Source organism: Struthio camelus, chromosome 5 (assembly GCF_040807025.1).
Source record: "Struthio camelus isolate bStrCam1 chromosome 5, bStrCam1.hap1, whole genome shotgun sequence".
Taxonomy (NCBI): Eukaryota; Metazoa; Chordata; class Aves; order Struthioniformes; family Struthionidae; genus Struthio; species Struthio camelus.
This window is the reverse complement of record NC_090946.1, coordinates 15934998-15949270: the sequence shown is the minus strand read 5'-3', so window position 1 is coordinate 15949270 and position 14273 is coordinate 15934998. Positions and strand designations below refer to the sequence as shown.

Below are 14273 nucleotides of genomic sequence, written 5' to 3'. Positions count from 1 at the left end.
TCCTTCCTCTTCCTGCTCCCAGGTGCCAATGACCTGCTGCTGGCCGAGGAAGGGGTCAGGAACAGCTCTGTGCCCACCAGCAGCCTCTGATTGCCACGCAGCTCAGCCTGGATGCGTCCAAAGTTCTGCTATTTCCCCTGCCTCTCACTTGCTGCCCACCAGCCCTCACAGAACCACTACAGGCAATCTTCCTCCCTTGCCAGAAGCGTAGCCCAAGCTTTGAGTCTTAAAACATATAGCTTCAGTGCATAGGCACGGTGCAGATGGTAACAGCCACCTTACCACAGCCGCTAGTCAATCAGGACAAACCATATAGGATGAATTATGGAAATCTGTGAATTGCAGCGGTAGATTTTTCCCAGTGTTGCCTCAGAGACAGATATTTTCTCTACCACAGAAAGAAAGGTGATAATTGAGTTTTCATAAAGCTACAGGCCAAAACGGATTATACAAAAGCTAGTGAAGGCAAATGTAGCCTTGAATTCTTACCTGCACGACTGCATGCAGTTTTGGGAGCAAGGCACAGCTGTAAGAGCAGCATGCGCAGCCAACATATCATAGGAGAATAAATTGCATTTCAGTTCCTAGATGAATAGCTTGCTTTTTAAAGTGTTGAGCACCTAACAGCTCCACAGTGGAGCAATCAGCACTGAAATAATACGGCCATTTCTTTAAGAGCTCAGTGTTAGGGACCTTTAAAAATATCCTAGCCATAGCAGTTAATACAAAACCATGAAACAGACAGCACATGCAAAGTACCTGAATCAACATTGCTATAGGGAAGAAAAAAACATGGGGATGTCTGAACCTAATCATCTAAGCTCATCAGTTCATTGCTGAAGGCAACAACAGAAGCCTGGTTATACTACAACACAACAAGAATTCCCAATTTTGTGCTGGTTCCCTGTTGTTTCTGTTGGCCCACTATATGAACTAGCTTTCTGATCCAGAGCTGATGTTGCCAAAGCAGGATCACTGAGGGATCAGGTTTTAATGCATTTTTCCCTACCGTAACTATTATTACAGCTAATGATTTGGACCCACAGGGATTAAATAAATGACAAACGTATGTACTTATTCCAAAACAAACTAAATTTTTAATGGAGTACAGTTGGCAGGCATACCACAACTGTGGGGGTCAGGAAGCCAACTGCCTTGCCCACACTAATGGGAAGCAACAGGAGCAGTTATAGGAAATGCTTTGTAACATTTAATGGTACGTGGTAAATTGCATGTAGCATGATATGTAAAAGCACGGACACTTGAATCATAACCGAGGCTACAAGCAAGGGGACAACAGATTTATTTGTAAACCATTTACTATATACTAATGAAATGTAATGCATTTAATCACAGAGGCAAAAAAAACCAGAATAGATCTCTTACAAGATCACATAATCTCAGTTGCTAGGATGTAGCTGCCATCAAGAAGTGGTGAACAAACTGCCTTTCCTATTATTAAACTGGAGTAGGAGATCCTGCTACATCCAAGCTACATAGGATTGACTGCTGCCATGGAAAGGGTTGAGAACAGCTGTGTTGAAACATTCACGTCCAAGCTTTTGCTTCTTTCAGTTGTGCAGAATGAACGCTAAGTACCAGATTCCCAGCTAATGCGGAGATTTGCTTGATGCTTTAGAACTCACTTGCGTTTTTCTGATGTTGGTGCTCAGCTTAGGACAGCTTTCATTTCAGTCTGTAATCTCAGGGCTTAATTTGGGAAGAAATAACCAGCCTTCAAGGCCATTCTGGCTGTATTCCCTAGTTCAGCATGTTGCTGGAAGATCTAGATGCCAGCTGAAGTTTCTCCATCACACAAGCCCCCTCCACCAGCTGCTTACAAGCAGCACTAAGAATATGCAGCAGGTTGTAAAGAAAACTCATACTACTTAGTGGGAACTATGCAAGATTTACCATCTACATTGAAAACAAGTGCTGAAAGCTAAAGAATACCTACAGAGGTGCACAAGTCCTGCCCCTCTTTGCAGGGCCATAAGGACTCTGAGACTCTCCTTGCACTTGGCAAGTGCTCAGGGGCTCAGTGGCCTTGCTGGCTACAAGGGCAGCCTGAGTGGCCACAGAGTTACGGTGCCAAGAAAGACCAGAGTCCACCCTCACTACCACCTGAGTTTTGACATCAGCACCAACCCATGCAAAGCTGTGTGCAACCCCTTGCTGAGCACAGATCTCTTTCTTTAGCAGCGCAAGCCTACCCATGAGGTCAGGGCTTGACTAACAGCCTGGTCCACTCTGGAGAGGCTTCCCAGAGGAGGGGCAGCTTACATGGTTTGCTTACAAGGCACTGTTACAAATCTTTAGAACTTAAGTGGACGGAGCACATCTCGGACAGAAGGGAGCCCACTGACCATCTTAGGGCCACAGATGAGCCACGCACTGGCGATGAGGCTTAGGCACAGCCTAGGAAGAAGTGCAGAGCACAGCCTGAGTGAACGCACAGAACGTCGATCAAAGGTCTGAAGTGAAATCATGTTACAAGGAAGATGATTCCTGCACTGTACTTGGGAAATGAGGAAGCTGGAACTCACTAAAGAAGACGATGTCCTTCTCCCTGCACCCCATAATTACGTTTGGCTCTGAAGAGACTTGCTTTCTCTTCATCTTATTCACGCATCACAACATGAAAAACTGACCCCAATAGGAAACTTGACATACCCAACCATGAAATATCTCCAGCAAAACCACCTTCCTTGATGGATTCCTTGATGATTAGCCAGTCCTTATTCATCTTCTTAGAAGGAGGTATAACAGTTTGGCTGGCTGGTATTTCATCCAAATATTCCAAGTGGGGAATGAGTTTTTTCACTTCAACTCTGTAATTATAATCTGGTCCCTGGAAAAATTGAGAGGGTGGTCACTCGAACAGTTTATTCAACAGACTGCAGACTTCCACCAGCAATACAGCAGCGTTCAATTTGCATGACTGCCACATAACTTGAAATACCTCCAAGAGTATTCTCCTCTCCTGTACCGCCTCATTCAACAGAATGAAATACAATCAGGAGTTACTTTTCACCCTGCTTTCTCATGTAATCTCTACTCCAACTGATCGTGAACGTGCTTTGAGTAGCACAAACCCATCCCCACCCAAAGGCTCCTTTGCTGTTTATTTACTGATGACCTTGGTATTTATCTTTGTTACGTATATAGTACGAAACTGAAGAAAGCTACTCATGTCCATGGAAAGCCTGAGCACCCACAACACATGGCCAACCCTTCTCCCTGGTTTTGGGAGCACATCAGTAAACAAGCTAGAGCGAATGAGCTGCACTGATTTTCTGGGGCAGATTTCAGAATTTCCATGTGTGATTTTGTATGACACTGGAAGAGATGATTTCTTTCAAACCACGATCTCCTCTGCAAGAAGCTGCATGCCAACCACAGGTGCACAGGATGCTAAAACAGACTGTACTTGGGTTTCTTCTGAGTACAGAAAAAACTCCATGATCACTCCCAATGCACAGGGGCTCACTGGGACACCAACCGTGGAAAGAAAGGGTGCAGCTAACTGCATAACACATGAAATCATTCCCGAGCACCTCTCAATGCTGGGGATCTCTGAGCAGCAAGGTCAGTCAAGAACAGTTATAACTACGCTCAAAGCATACTGTGAGTTGGGCCATTTTGGAGGATTCCAGCATTAGAAAGATATCGCCACGTGGTACCTTTGACTTTGAGAAAATTTAGCAATACCTCAGGGTAGACTGGGTCTTGCAGTTTTGCAATGGAAATATTTTCAGTTAAAATAGTCTCAGATTACAACAGGGCAGCAGTGACGGTGATCTCATGCATTTCTTTCTACTTAAAGAAGTATAAAGCAAGAACGCAAAGCTAGTGGCAGAATATGAATGGATGGCTTCCCTAAACGTTACCAAATGCCTATAAATCAATTATTTGAGCCGGATAAATGTTATGCTTCTTACAACATTACATGCAATAGTAGAAAACCCCAGAAAGCTAAATCCTCATTCAGCACGGATTTGTCACAAACAGAAGTCTTTCTGTGGTAGCCGGACAGTTATGTACTCCATCCCTCCACATAATACAGCACCAATGCTGGGAGAGCAAAAATCACCAAATAAAGCATATATTTGTTGGCTGTTAAGAAATGGCAGACACTAAATTTCTCTAACTTCGCCTTTAATCTTAAATTAGAAAAGGAGTCAACCAATCACCGTGCCACCACGTACCACGTGTGCTCTGAACAGTATCTGGGCTACAGCCAATTTATAGCCATGCCCTGTCGGAGAGAAGTCTCACGTTACGCTCGCGTTACATTACTGCAACAGAGGCTGCAGAATTTATCATCAGGTTGTTGCCTTTGGTTTAGATAACAGAGGAAGATGAGCTCATCTAAAAATCAAATTACAGAAAGCAAGCAGGCAACCTGAAGAAAGAGCAGTAAATCCAGCTGGGCCACTCTGTAGATAAAAAAGTAAATAAATAGGAACACTTTTACAGAGCTGTAGTACGGGGCACAACACAACAAGCAGCTTGAGGATAAGAGCTGGCCCCCTAGGGTATACCAAACAAAGACCACACGTACCCTTTCCTGTATTTCTAGTGATTTTTCTACATGCTGAAGAACTGTGAACACTATAGTTGAAACCCAGACAGTGACATGGCCCAAGGAGAAGCTCTGAGCAGCCAAGGGCAGGGCAGGCTCTGAAACCACCTCAGGGCTGAACAGCTTCCCAACACAGGGACTGGGTGGGAAAGAGCAGTTCCTTTACAGTTTGCCTCTTTTACGGCACAAGGGAAAACATATCACTGCACAGAGTCTCCCAGCAAATTCTGGTCAGCATTTGAACACAACTACTTGCAAAAAAGTAGAGGCAGCCATTCAGCATAAAAACGGGCAGGAGGGCACATACTGCTCCTCTCTGAGGTCCAGTTACACTGCAGCATCCCACAAATTCTGATTTCCTCAGCTAAACAAATCAAGGGCAACTGTAACATAACCCTATTGCAAATATGTTTAAGGATTCAAGATGCCAAGTGAAAATTACGTCCTCCAAAGATATGATTTTTGTTGAGCCTGCCTGAGCGACCAAGGGAGTAGAAACAGACTTCCTATCCTGTCAGGAAATACCGCACAGTTTTTGCAGTAGTAAACTATGATAAGAAAGTGCCAGAAACAGCGCTGTATTCGTCTCAGTGGGAGTAAAAACAGTAAATAGGCATGCTTTGTCTGCTTGAAGCAGTGCTTCCTTGCTGTAGGAATATTTGTTTTTTCCTCTCATGATTGCATTTTCAGTAAGGGATGAAATGTCAATGGAGAAATCATTTTGGTTATAAATAGTTACAAGTGTGGTTGCTGAATTACACTCGTATCAGTTCAAAGCAGGAAAGAAAATATATAATACTTTGTTTTGGATTCCAGAGAGGAAAATTATGATAACCGAAGTACTACCTTGTGCTGCTTCCTTTATTGAGGGATATGATCAGGCCAACAATTACATCCAAACATGGCTAACAAACACATGGATCTAAAAAGTGTGACTACTTAAAATATCCACATTTCTACTACACAACTGAGTTTTAGAGATAACACCTCAGTTTTCAAGTTTAAGTCCAGGAGACATATCAAAGCCAACCTTTTATAGGAATGAACTGTATGGGTACGACTACTCAAATAAAGCGGGAAGCAATGGAACAAGGGACAGTGGAAGCACAGTGCCTGCCAGCTCCTGGTCTGCTTTCTTACCTCTGCATTATCAGTGCCTCACGGTGCCATTAGGAAACGTACCACCCTTGGAGAATACTGTATATTACATATTTATGTCCGTATGTGCGAGTACATGTATGCCTTATAACCTTCCAGAACACCTTAGCCATTATATATAGCATACACTGTTACAAACTACCATCTGATGATATGCATTTGACGCTATGTGAAAAAAAATGAGGAACAGTCTTATTTGACCAAATTTCTTAAACTCTAATTTTCCTCTGCTTATCTTTTCAGTAGATGCCAAAATGCTTATTTTTATATCCCCAGCATGTTCTTTGAAGCAGACAAAAGTGAAACAGAGTAAAGCAGATAATAGCTTTGAGTCTCTTCATTAAATCGCTCTTACTTTTTTTTGTTGCGTGCCCTGAAACCCAAAGCAGATCATGCGCTATTTTGTTTCCATCTTTGTAACACAAACTATCTCATGTCCTTACCAAAATACCTTCACAGAGCTGATTCTATCATTTCAGTATGCAAAGGGTAAACCAATATATTTTGTATCTTCAGCTTTTACAAAGCTCTTTTTGGTCATTTCATTGTAACCTTTTGAAGGGAAAGGGCAACAAGCAATTCCTACCACATAGCCTTTCCTAGTAATCACAAGAATCCTTCTTTTGAGAGTTCAACTTTTGAACGTGGTGAACCTGGAGCACCTGCTGTTGGCATGGAGATCTCTCCAACAGAAATGCCAAAGTCCTTTGAGGGAAGAGAGTTATCCAGCTGGAACACCACAACTGGCACATCCCACAGGAAAGAAAAATACCAGCTACTGTCTAACTTGTGGGAAGACCCCTACAGGCTAGAAAGGTCCATACAGCTGGGGTCCCTGCTCCTTGCTGCAGAACTGTGATGAAGGAGAGCTTGGTCTTCTATTTAGGTTCCTGCTTGCACTGCAGGCAGTGGGAAGGGGTGCCTACTGGCCAAATGATAAACGGCATTCTCCCGGTTTTGGCACTGGCTGGACCTCAGGGAAAGGCCCGTGCAATCACGTCAAGAGGAAATCCTACGCACGTTCTCGGGGAAGTCACGACGCTCTCCAGACTGCTCAATTTGCCCATGGCAGACACTGCTTCCATTATAGAGGGAAAGTGGTTTTGTTACAGCCTAATCAATTTTCATTGCCATGGACTTCTCAAACACGGGATGGAGGAGCTGGCATCCTGCAGCAAACCTCAATATTTTCTGCCACTGAGCTTCCAGATAACAACTAAAAGCTGTCCCACTAGCCTGCATCTGTGCCATTCCCAAACAGAAAGGGAGGTAACGTGTTCCTGAGGGAACCAAACTATTTTTCTTCCTAAATTAATGTTTTTGAGAAGAAAGCTCTTGAAGATAATGAAGAAGCTGAAAAGCACTAAGGCACAAATCTTCTAGAATCCCATTTTGTGCTGTTACAAACAGAGCGCAGGTGTTTGTCTATTGGAGGCCAAAGCTGTCTGGGGACTGGGACAGTCTGAGACTCAGGCTTTTGGCTAGCTAGTATGGAGACAGAAAACTCTCTCTGGGAACAGTGGCAGAAAGAGGACTGAGAAAATATTACTTTCTTGCTAAAAACTGAGGGAATTAAAAAAACAAAACAAAACAAAACTGAAACGCCTGTCCTCTCATCACTGGTGACTGAGGAAAGGGGCTAGGCTGATTACAGAAAGCAAGAAGAAATGAAATTTGCAATGCTGGCAGATGCTATATCACACAGTTGAGTGCTAAGCAATATGTGTGGGAAGCACCCTTGAAGGAATAGCTGATTTCTAGTTTAACCCTATTATCACAGGTTGGAAGACACACATTGTTCGGGAACAGGCCTGACTCCTCCTAGCTCTCCTTGTATTTTATTTGTGCTTATGTGGGAGCCAATTCCCACAAGAGGACTTTTCAAAATCTATAGAAATGAAAGATGGAGAAGGCATCCCATGTCATTGCTCAGAACGATACAACAGGAAGATGCAGAAACATTCCTCATTTCCAACTCAAACTAAAAAAGCACTGCAAGCATTAACACAGCAAGTTCAAACCAAGTTCTCACCTCTGCAGACTCTGCATTTGGCTTCAGACAAATAAGGTTGCCCTCCACTGTCAGGCTGCTCAGCTTGTAACAAAGTCCCAGATACAGCATCTGGTTGATGTCCTCGATATTGTTCCCTTCCAAGTCCAAAACCTCAAGGTGTTCCAACAAGCTCAGTTGGCTCAGGTCAGAGATATTGTTATAGGCTATGTAGAGTTCCTCAGCAGAAGTAAACAGAAGAGGTAAACCACAGGCTTGCACAAGTAACATTCAAGCTTTGCTAAATATTTTCTAGTCTTTGAGATATTACATGACACAGATTGAATTTAGCAGGTTAGCACGGACATAACTTTTTTCAAGACTGGCCAATGCTACCTTAAATAAGTAGGGCTAATATTGAAATGAACGCTATGCCTGCATTAGGCGTTTTCAGCCTGTTAAAACTCATTTTAAAAAATACTGTAGCATCTTTTAAACTAATACCTGCAAGTCAAAGCGTTGAATTAAATTCCTTCAGAAAAAACCAAGAGTGAGAAGAAAGATTACACTCAAAGAGAAGAGTACCCACTGAAGACAGTCATGAGATCATTGTTTCTCAGGACACATCCATACTTACTTTTAGAGAGCTGCAGGAAGAGATCCCATCCAAATCTGAGAGCCCACAGCGAGCCATCCACAGGACATGGAGATGGGACAACGTGGTTCCAAGGTCCCTTATGAAAGAAACAATTCAAGCTCTATTTGGATGGACAAAGACACTTGAGACTTGCTTTCGTTTTTCCAAGACTGGGCCACTGATACTTTCTTCAGATCACACATTATTTACAAGAAAGAAATTTTATTAAAAAATTTCACCTTCAAAGGTGAATAAAATTATAAAGCAAACCTCTCTCTTCCCCAGACATCTCTGTTATCATAGGACAACATGTCACTCCAATTCAGTTTGTTTAAAATTCTTCCAAGAGCTACATCTTGGTGACTCTTCCATAAATTTCAGATAAGTGCTAAGAATTAAGAGAGGCGTGTTTATGCTGGCACCACTTACTCTACACACATAATCCAAATTAACATACCTGAACTGACTGCACAGCCATCTTGCTCTTTCGTTTATGGAGATACCTTTGTTCTCTTTTTGCAGTTAGAAGGAATAATCATCTTACCAAATAACATTATTTGGATCAGCAGAAAACGATCATTTGTTCCATCCTATTTTCCCACTTTTTAGGTTTAGCATAAAGGATCTTTTACACAAATTCCAAACTTTCTGGTCCTAATCCAGAAAAGGACATATTGACCTGCCTATTTCCATGCATGTGGAATGTCCCACTGACTTTGCAGAAACGTAAGTGTAGAAAAAGATAATGCAAAATGCAAAAACAGTGGCAAATCAAAGTGGGGACTTAACTGCCTTCCATCTTGTTTAACATTAAGTTTCCTAAGGCCAACTTTGTATTTGTAAAACAAAACAGAATTATCGAATCCCAAACCTATCACTGTAACAAAGCCCGGAATTCCCTACCCAAGCAGAGATATCAAACTATCTGAATAACAAAGAACTACACAGTGAGCAATTAAAGATAAGAATAGTTTACCACAGACAGACACTAACCTGGCATTCTTAAACTGAGATTCTTGAACTTCAAAAACGTGGATTAGCTGTCTTTAATAATATATACTTCAATGCACTTTCTAGGGAAAATTGCAGAAGATAAAAGAATATGGTCACGGGGTCCCTTCTGATCTTGGAACACATTTAACAGTTCCCTCGTTCATGTCTTATCTTTATGGGCCAGGGGGAAAAAGAACAGCTTTGCATTGCCCTCAGAGAGCATCTTGCAGCTTTGCAGCAAAAATGACTACCAATAAGCCTGGTGCTTCAGGGATATTGCACAGCCAGTCAATTCAAGAGGTGGAGGAGGAATGCTTTTGCAAGCTGAGGTAGAGGTACTCTTGCCTGTGGTTTTTTTTTTGTTGTTGTTGTTGTTTCTCTACTGCGTGTGAACAGCAGGTACAAGCCAGGTCAGGAAAAGGGACACTGCACAACGTAGGCTAAAGCATGGACATGTTTAAAAATTTCCCCAGATACCTTTCTGATAGGGTCGGCCAAATACAGAGTTGAAAAGGAGTTTCTAGGGTGAAATAAATGGGTATTTGGGATTTTAACCCCTCTGCCCTATAGGGTATGGTTTGTCCACAGAGATTATTCAGATCTATTTCACTTCTTCAGTTCCTCACCACTGCAGAGGCCCCAGGAACTGGTATTGCCTTAGGATCACTTCTTCCCTGGCTGCAGCAATTTAGACTCACCCCAGTTGAAACAAGCACACTGGACATATATGGTGCTTTTACATAAAGTTTTATAGCCTTTGAAGTTCAGACAATTAGGATAGCTGATCTAATGATGCCTCACGGCCTAAAATTTTTATTGTTTTCCCTTCTAGGGTATCATAGTTACTATAGACTCCCCTAGATGAAGGCATATAAAAATCTCAGTCCTGTGACACTTCTCTTCCTGCCTAAGGTAACTCCATGTTACAGGAGTAAATTTTCAACTGGCATAAGCTACAGCTCCTCCACTGAAGTTTGTGTATCTAGGCAACATGCCTCTACTGACACAGGACATAGCTATCTGGTACCAAAAACACAAAGGATAAAGTAAACCACAGACATGCAGAAATTCCCTCCATGTATAAACATAGCTCCTTCTGCAAACTTACCGACCAGTCTCTGCTGACGTCATTTGCTACCCACTCCCTTAACCCGCAGGATAATAGGGAATACTCGCTATTTGCGTCACTGTACCTATGACCAGATAAGCCCCTAAAAAAATGACAGTTTGTCACATTTCTTTCCAAGGACTTATTCAGGCTTGTCTGTCCCAAATGATCATGTCCCTGTGTGTCATCATGTCCCATCATGTCTCGTAGAAGTTCTCCTAGGGACTATTTACACTCTACATACTTTTTGAAGAAAACAAATCCTGGATCCAAGTCTTCCTTAAGAAACGGATGCCTCCCAAAACAATATTTACCCAAGTTTATTATTAGATTTGTAAGCTGCATGCCTATAAGAGAGAAGTTAAATCAAAATAAAAAAAAAAAACAAAATCTACCATCAATCAAGGCCAACACATCCATAAACTCAAATATGACAGTTACGATTAATGTGAAAAAAGTATACTGCTCATTTCATGGCCCACTTAAAGCACTGATTAGTTTCTCAAATTTCAGGCTAATTTTGGTGCAAAATCTTCTTTTCTTCTAACTGCTGGACACAGGGAAACAAAAGTGGTCACTCTCATTTTCATACTGCTGAAGCAAGTGCTTCTGATAAATGCTCTGTGCATTAAGCCAGCAAAACTGAAGACCTTACCTGATTCCTTTACCATACATTACTGACTTTTTTTTTGGTCTTTGTCTTGTATTCCCTAACATAATGTGTTTTGCCACAAAAACAGCTTTTGGTAGTATGTTACTTTTCACTATTCATGCTGCAACGTGAACGCTCTCAAATAAATTCCAGTCTCATTCATAGACAGCAAACTGACTCTTCTGTAGCCACATTCAGTGCAACTCAGGAGAGCAGTAAGGAACAGAGGATGACCAAAACGATTTTTCTCCCACCTAGCCTAGACTACAAAACACTTGCTGTAAGTTAAAGCCATCAACAAAGTTCTCCTCGCTGATTTAGAGATCACGCTAGCTGCAGGGGAGCCTAAAATTTTGGGCTGCACAGTCAATTGGCCCTGCAGGTCTTTGCTCCTGCTTCCACAATGAGTGATCTCCAGTCAGAGGTTATTGCTGCAAAGCACATGTGCAAATATTTAAGTTTTAACTAACAAAAGACTCTTTTGAAAGTTGTGTGAATCATGCTGCAGCATCAGAGAAAATTCCCTCGTTAATTAGCACAGAGAGAACTCCCTCTGCGAGTGCTGCTGCTCTAAGGTTGCATGGTGAAACAGCAATGGAACTTGAAGAAAGCTGCTCCTGACAAGACGATTGCAAGCACCTGCATTTCTGAAAATACTTCTGAAATATTTTGGCTGGCAAGAAGAGAACTTAAGAGCTTACAAGAGATGGGAGTGCCCCATCCGGGACCAGTCCTGTTGCATCTGGAATGTGCACCTTTGAGGGGGTCAGGGCAATGTGAGGAGTTGTATGAGCACGCAGGACCGCCGGGTGCGTGCAAGCGTGCATGTGGACATCTTTTCATTTATGTTAAGTACAGAGGTCATATCAGCCCAAACTATGGAGACACATCGAGTGCCTTTGTAACAAAAATGGAATTAACGGGAATCTGCGTTCTAATAACAACTTACTAGGATAGTAGGAGGAAAAAATCTGCTACAATTACGAACATACCCAAAAGAAAGAAACATTGACTGAGACTAAAATTAATAAGATGTGTCGGAGAGCAGAACTCTCCTGTACTAGGCATGATGCAAATGTATAGAAAATGACAGCATCTATTCCAAAAATAGAGTAGAGCAATATGATTGAGGAGTTTGAAAGCTGAAAGGGGGAAAAGATGAGACATATTGTACAAAGACAGTGATAGTTGAAAGTACACCACAAGCATTGCACAGGACAGCCCCAGTGATGTGCAACAACAAACAGCACCTACAAGGAGCCAAAGGACATCACAGAGGAAACGTGGCCCATAAATACACACAATGGACAACCCAATTGTAGTCAACAAGCGTCCTGTCCCAAGGGACGTAGAATCCTGTGACTTTACAGAAAGTGCAAAGAATTAATAGGCAAAGAAGTTACATAACCTGCTCACTTCTGCTATGGTTCATACAGGTCAGGTCTGAAGCAAAAAGATGGAGCACTGGATGGAAATGTGCACGTCATACCTTTTGCTGTGATAAACAAAGGATTACAGCCTCTAAGGTTGCCAAACCAGCGTCCTCCAGGGTAATTACTCCACACAGACCCAAGCACTTGCCTGCAGAAGACACACTAAACACCAAATTGTGTTCTTAGTGTCCAAAAGTGCCAAGAAACCAATGTGGTCACCCCATAGTTTCATTAATGTTCCATTTTCAGAGGCAGCAAGCTTGAACCTACAAACTTGCAATTAGAATTGATTTTTACTAGTGAAAAAGAAAAAACAGAACTGCTGCAGGGAAGGGACCTCATCAAACAGTTCTGTTTCTGTAAGTGTCTTGGCAGCATCCTTCTCACTTGTGCACAGCCATTTAGGAGTTTTTTCCCATGAAATCTGATGCTCCCATCTTGTCAACACTCCCCAAAACTGGAGGGAGAGCTCAGGGGCAGGGAACAGTTTGGCTTACAACACCTAATAACAGTCTGAAAAATAATAGCGTGTTCTTCCATTAATCCAACATATTTGCTCTTCAGGGATTGAGTCACTCGAGCCAAAATCCTGCTGGATAGAGACCAGACCTCAGGAGCCAAATTCTGCTCTTGGTATCACCACAATAAATCTTGAGTAGTTCCATGCAGTTCCATCTACCTATTAAACTTAACAACAGTATAATCTTGAACAGAATCAAGCCCTGAAAAATTCACCAGTTTGAAAACTGTTAATTTCTCTTGGAAGTTGTTTTACAATCATTCACCTACAAATTAACACTAAATCCACACATATTGGTTGAATAAAACTTGACTAGCAACACTTCTAAAAAATAAGTAATATCATCAATCTCTATTTTAAAGGTCACCCTAAAAACAGACATGCTGGTAAACAGAAATTTTAAGAGAGTGACTGAACTACTGCTTTATAACATACAGAAGAACATTTCATCTCTGATCTAGAGAGATCAAGTCGAATTTATCAAGCCGCACTGTGATAACAACGATCTAGTCCGTATGTCAGTACACAATGGTTTTGTTGTACAGATAAGACTGACATCAGAGGCAAAAATTTTTCAAGTCTGAATGTTATTTAAATCAGTAACATATGTTCTAATAGGAAGCTTACATAATAGTTTCATTGTACTCCGAAATAGCTGTAAAGCGCTCAAAATTGTAAAACTGATTGTATACATGTGTTGCTCTCACTTAGTTGAGCCCATGACACAGCCCCCAATCCTGCAAGCAGTTCTAAGGCCATGGCCTTACGTCCCTGCAGCGTCCTTTTTGCTGTTGAACAAACTTTATATGAATGCAAGGGCCTGACTGCCGAGACCTGCTTTGCAGTATTGCAGCCTTGCTTGTTTTGCGTTTACCCTTCCAAAGTCAATCAGCAGTATATTGTAGAACTGTGGGCTTGGCTCTCCTTTGCCTTGCACCTCACACAGCCCTGTGCACGCTGTGGTTACAGCAGGTTGCTATGAGCATCTTTCACTTTCATGAAGGTGTGAATATGCCTGCCCAAGGTGCAAGGTAATAGCGGCCACATCCTGTCTTGCTGTTGCCCAAAGCCTGCTTTAGGCTGAAAGGCCATAGAAATCTAACGCTTAATATTTTGGCCTTATTCTTCCTTCTGAACTGTGCAGGGTCCTTTTCCCCCACAGTAAGCGTTCCCAATCATGGTGAGGCACGTAGTCAG

At 42.2% G+C, this 14273-nt stretch overlaps 1 protein-coding gene across 7 annotated transcripts in view; it reads right to left on the bottom strand.

Moving 5' to 3' along the window:
* The window catches only part of LRRC56 (leucine rich repeat containing 56), a 91848-nt gene that overhangs the window by 13058 nt on the left and 64517 nt on the right, over positions 1-14273 (bottom strand). For all 7 annotated transcript variants that reach the window (XM_068944662.1, XM_068944666.1, XM_068944668.1 and 4 more), the window contains 3 exons: positions 8371-8467; positions 7776-7973; positions 2674-2851 (listed from right to left, as the gene is read on the bottom strand). In XM_068944662.1, the coding sequence (XP_068800763.1) occupies positions 2674-2851; positions 7776-7973; positions 8371-8467 (473 nt within the window). The remainder of the gene's footprint in view (positions 1-2673; positions 2852-7775; positions 7974-8370; positions 8468-14273) is intronic.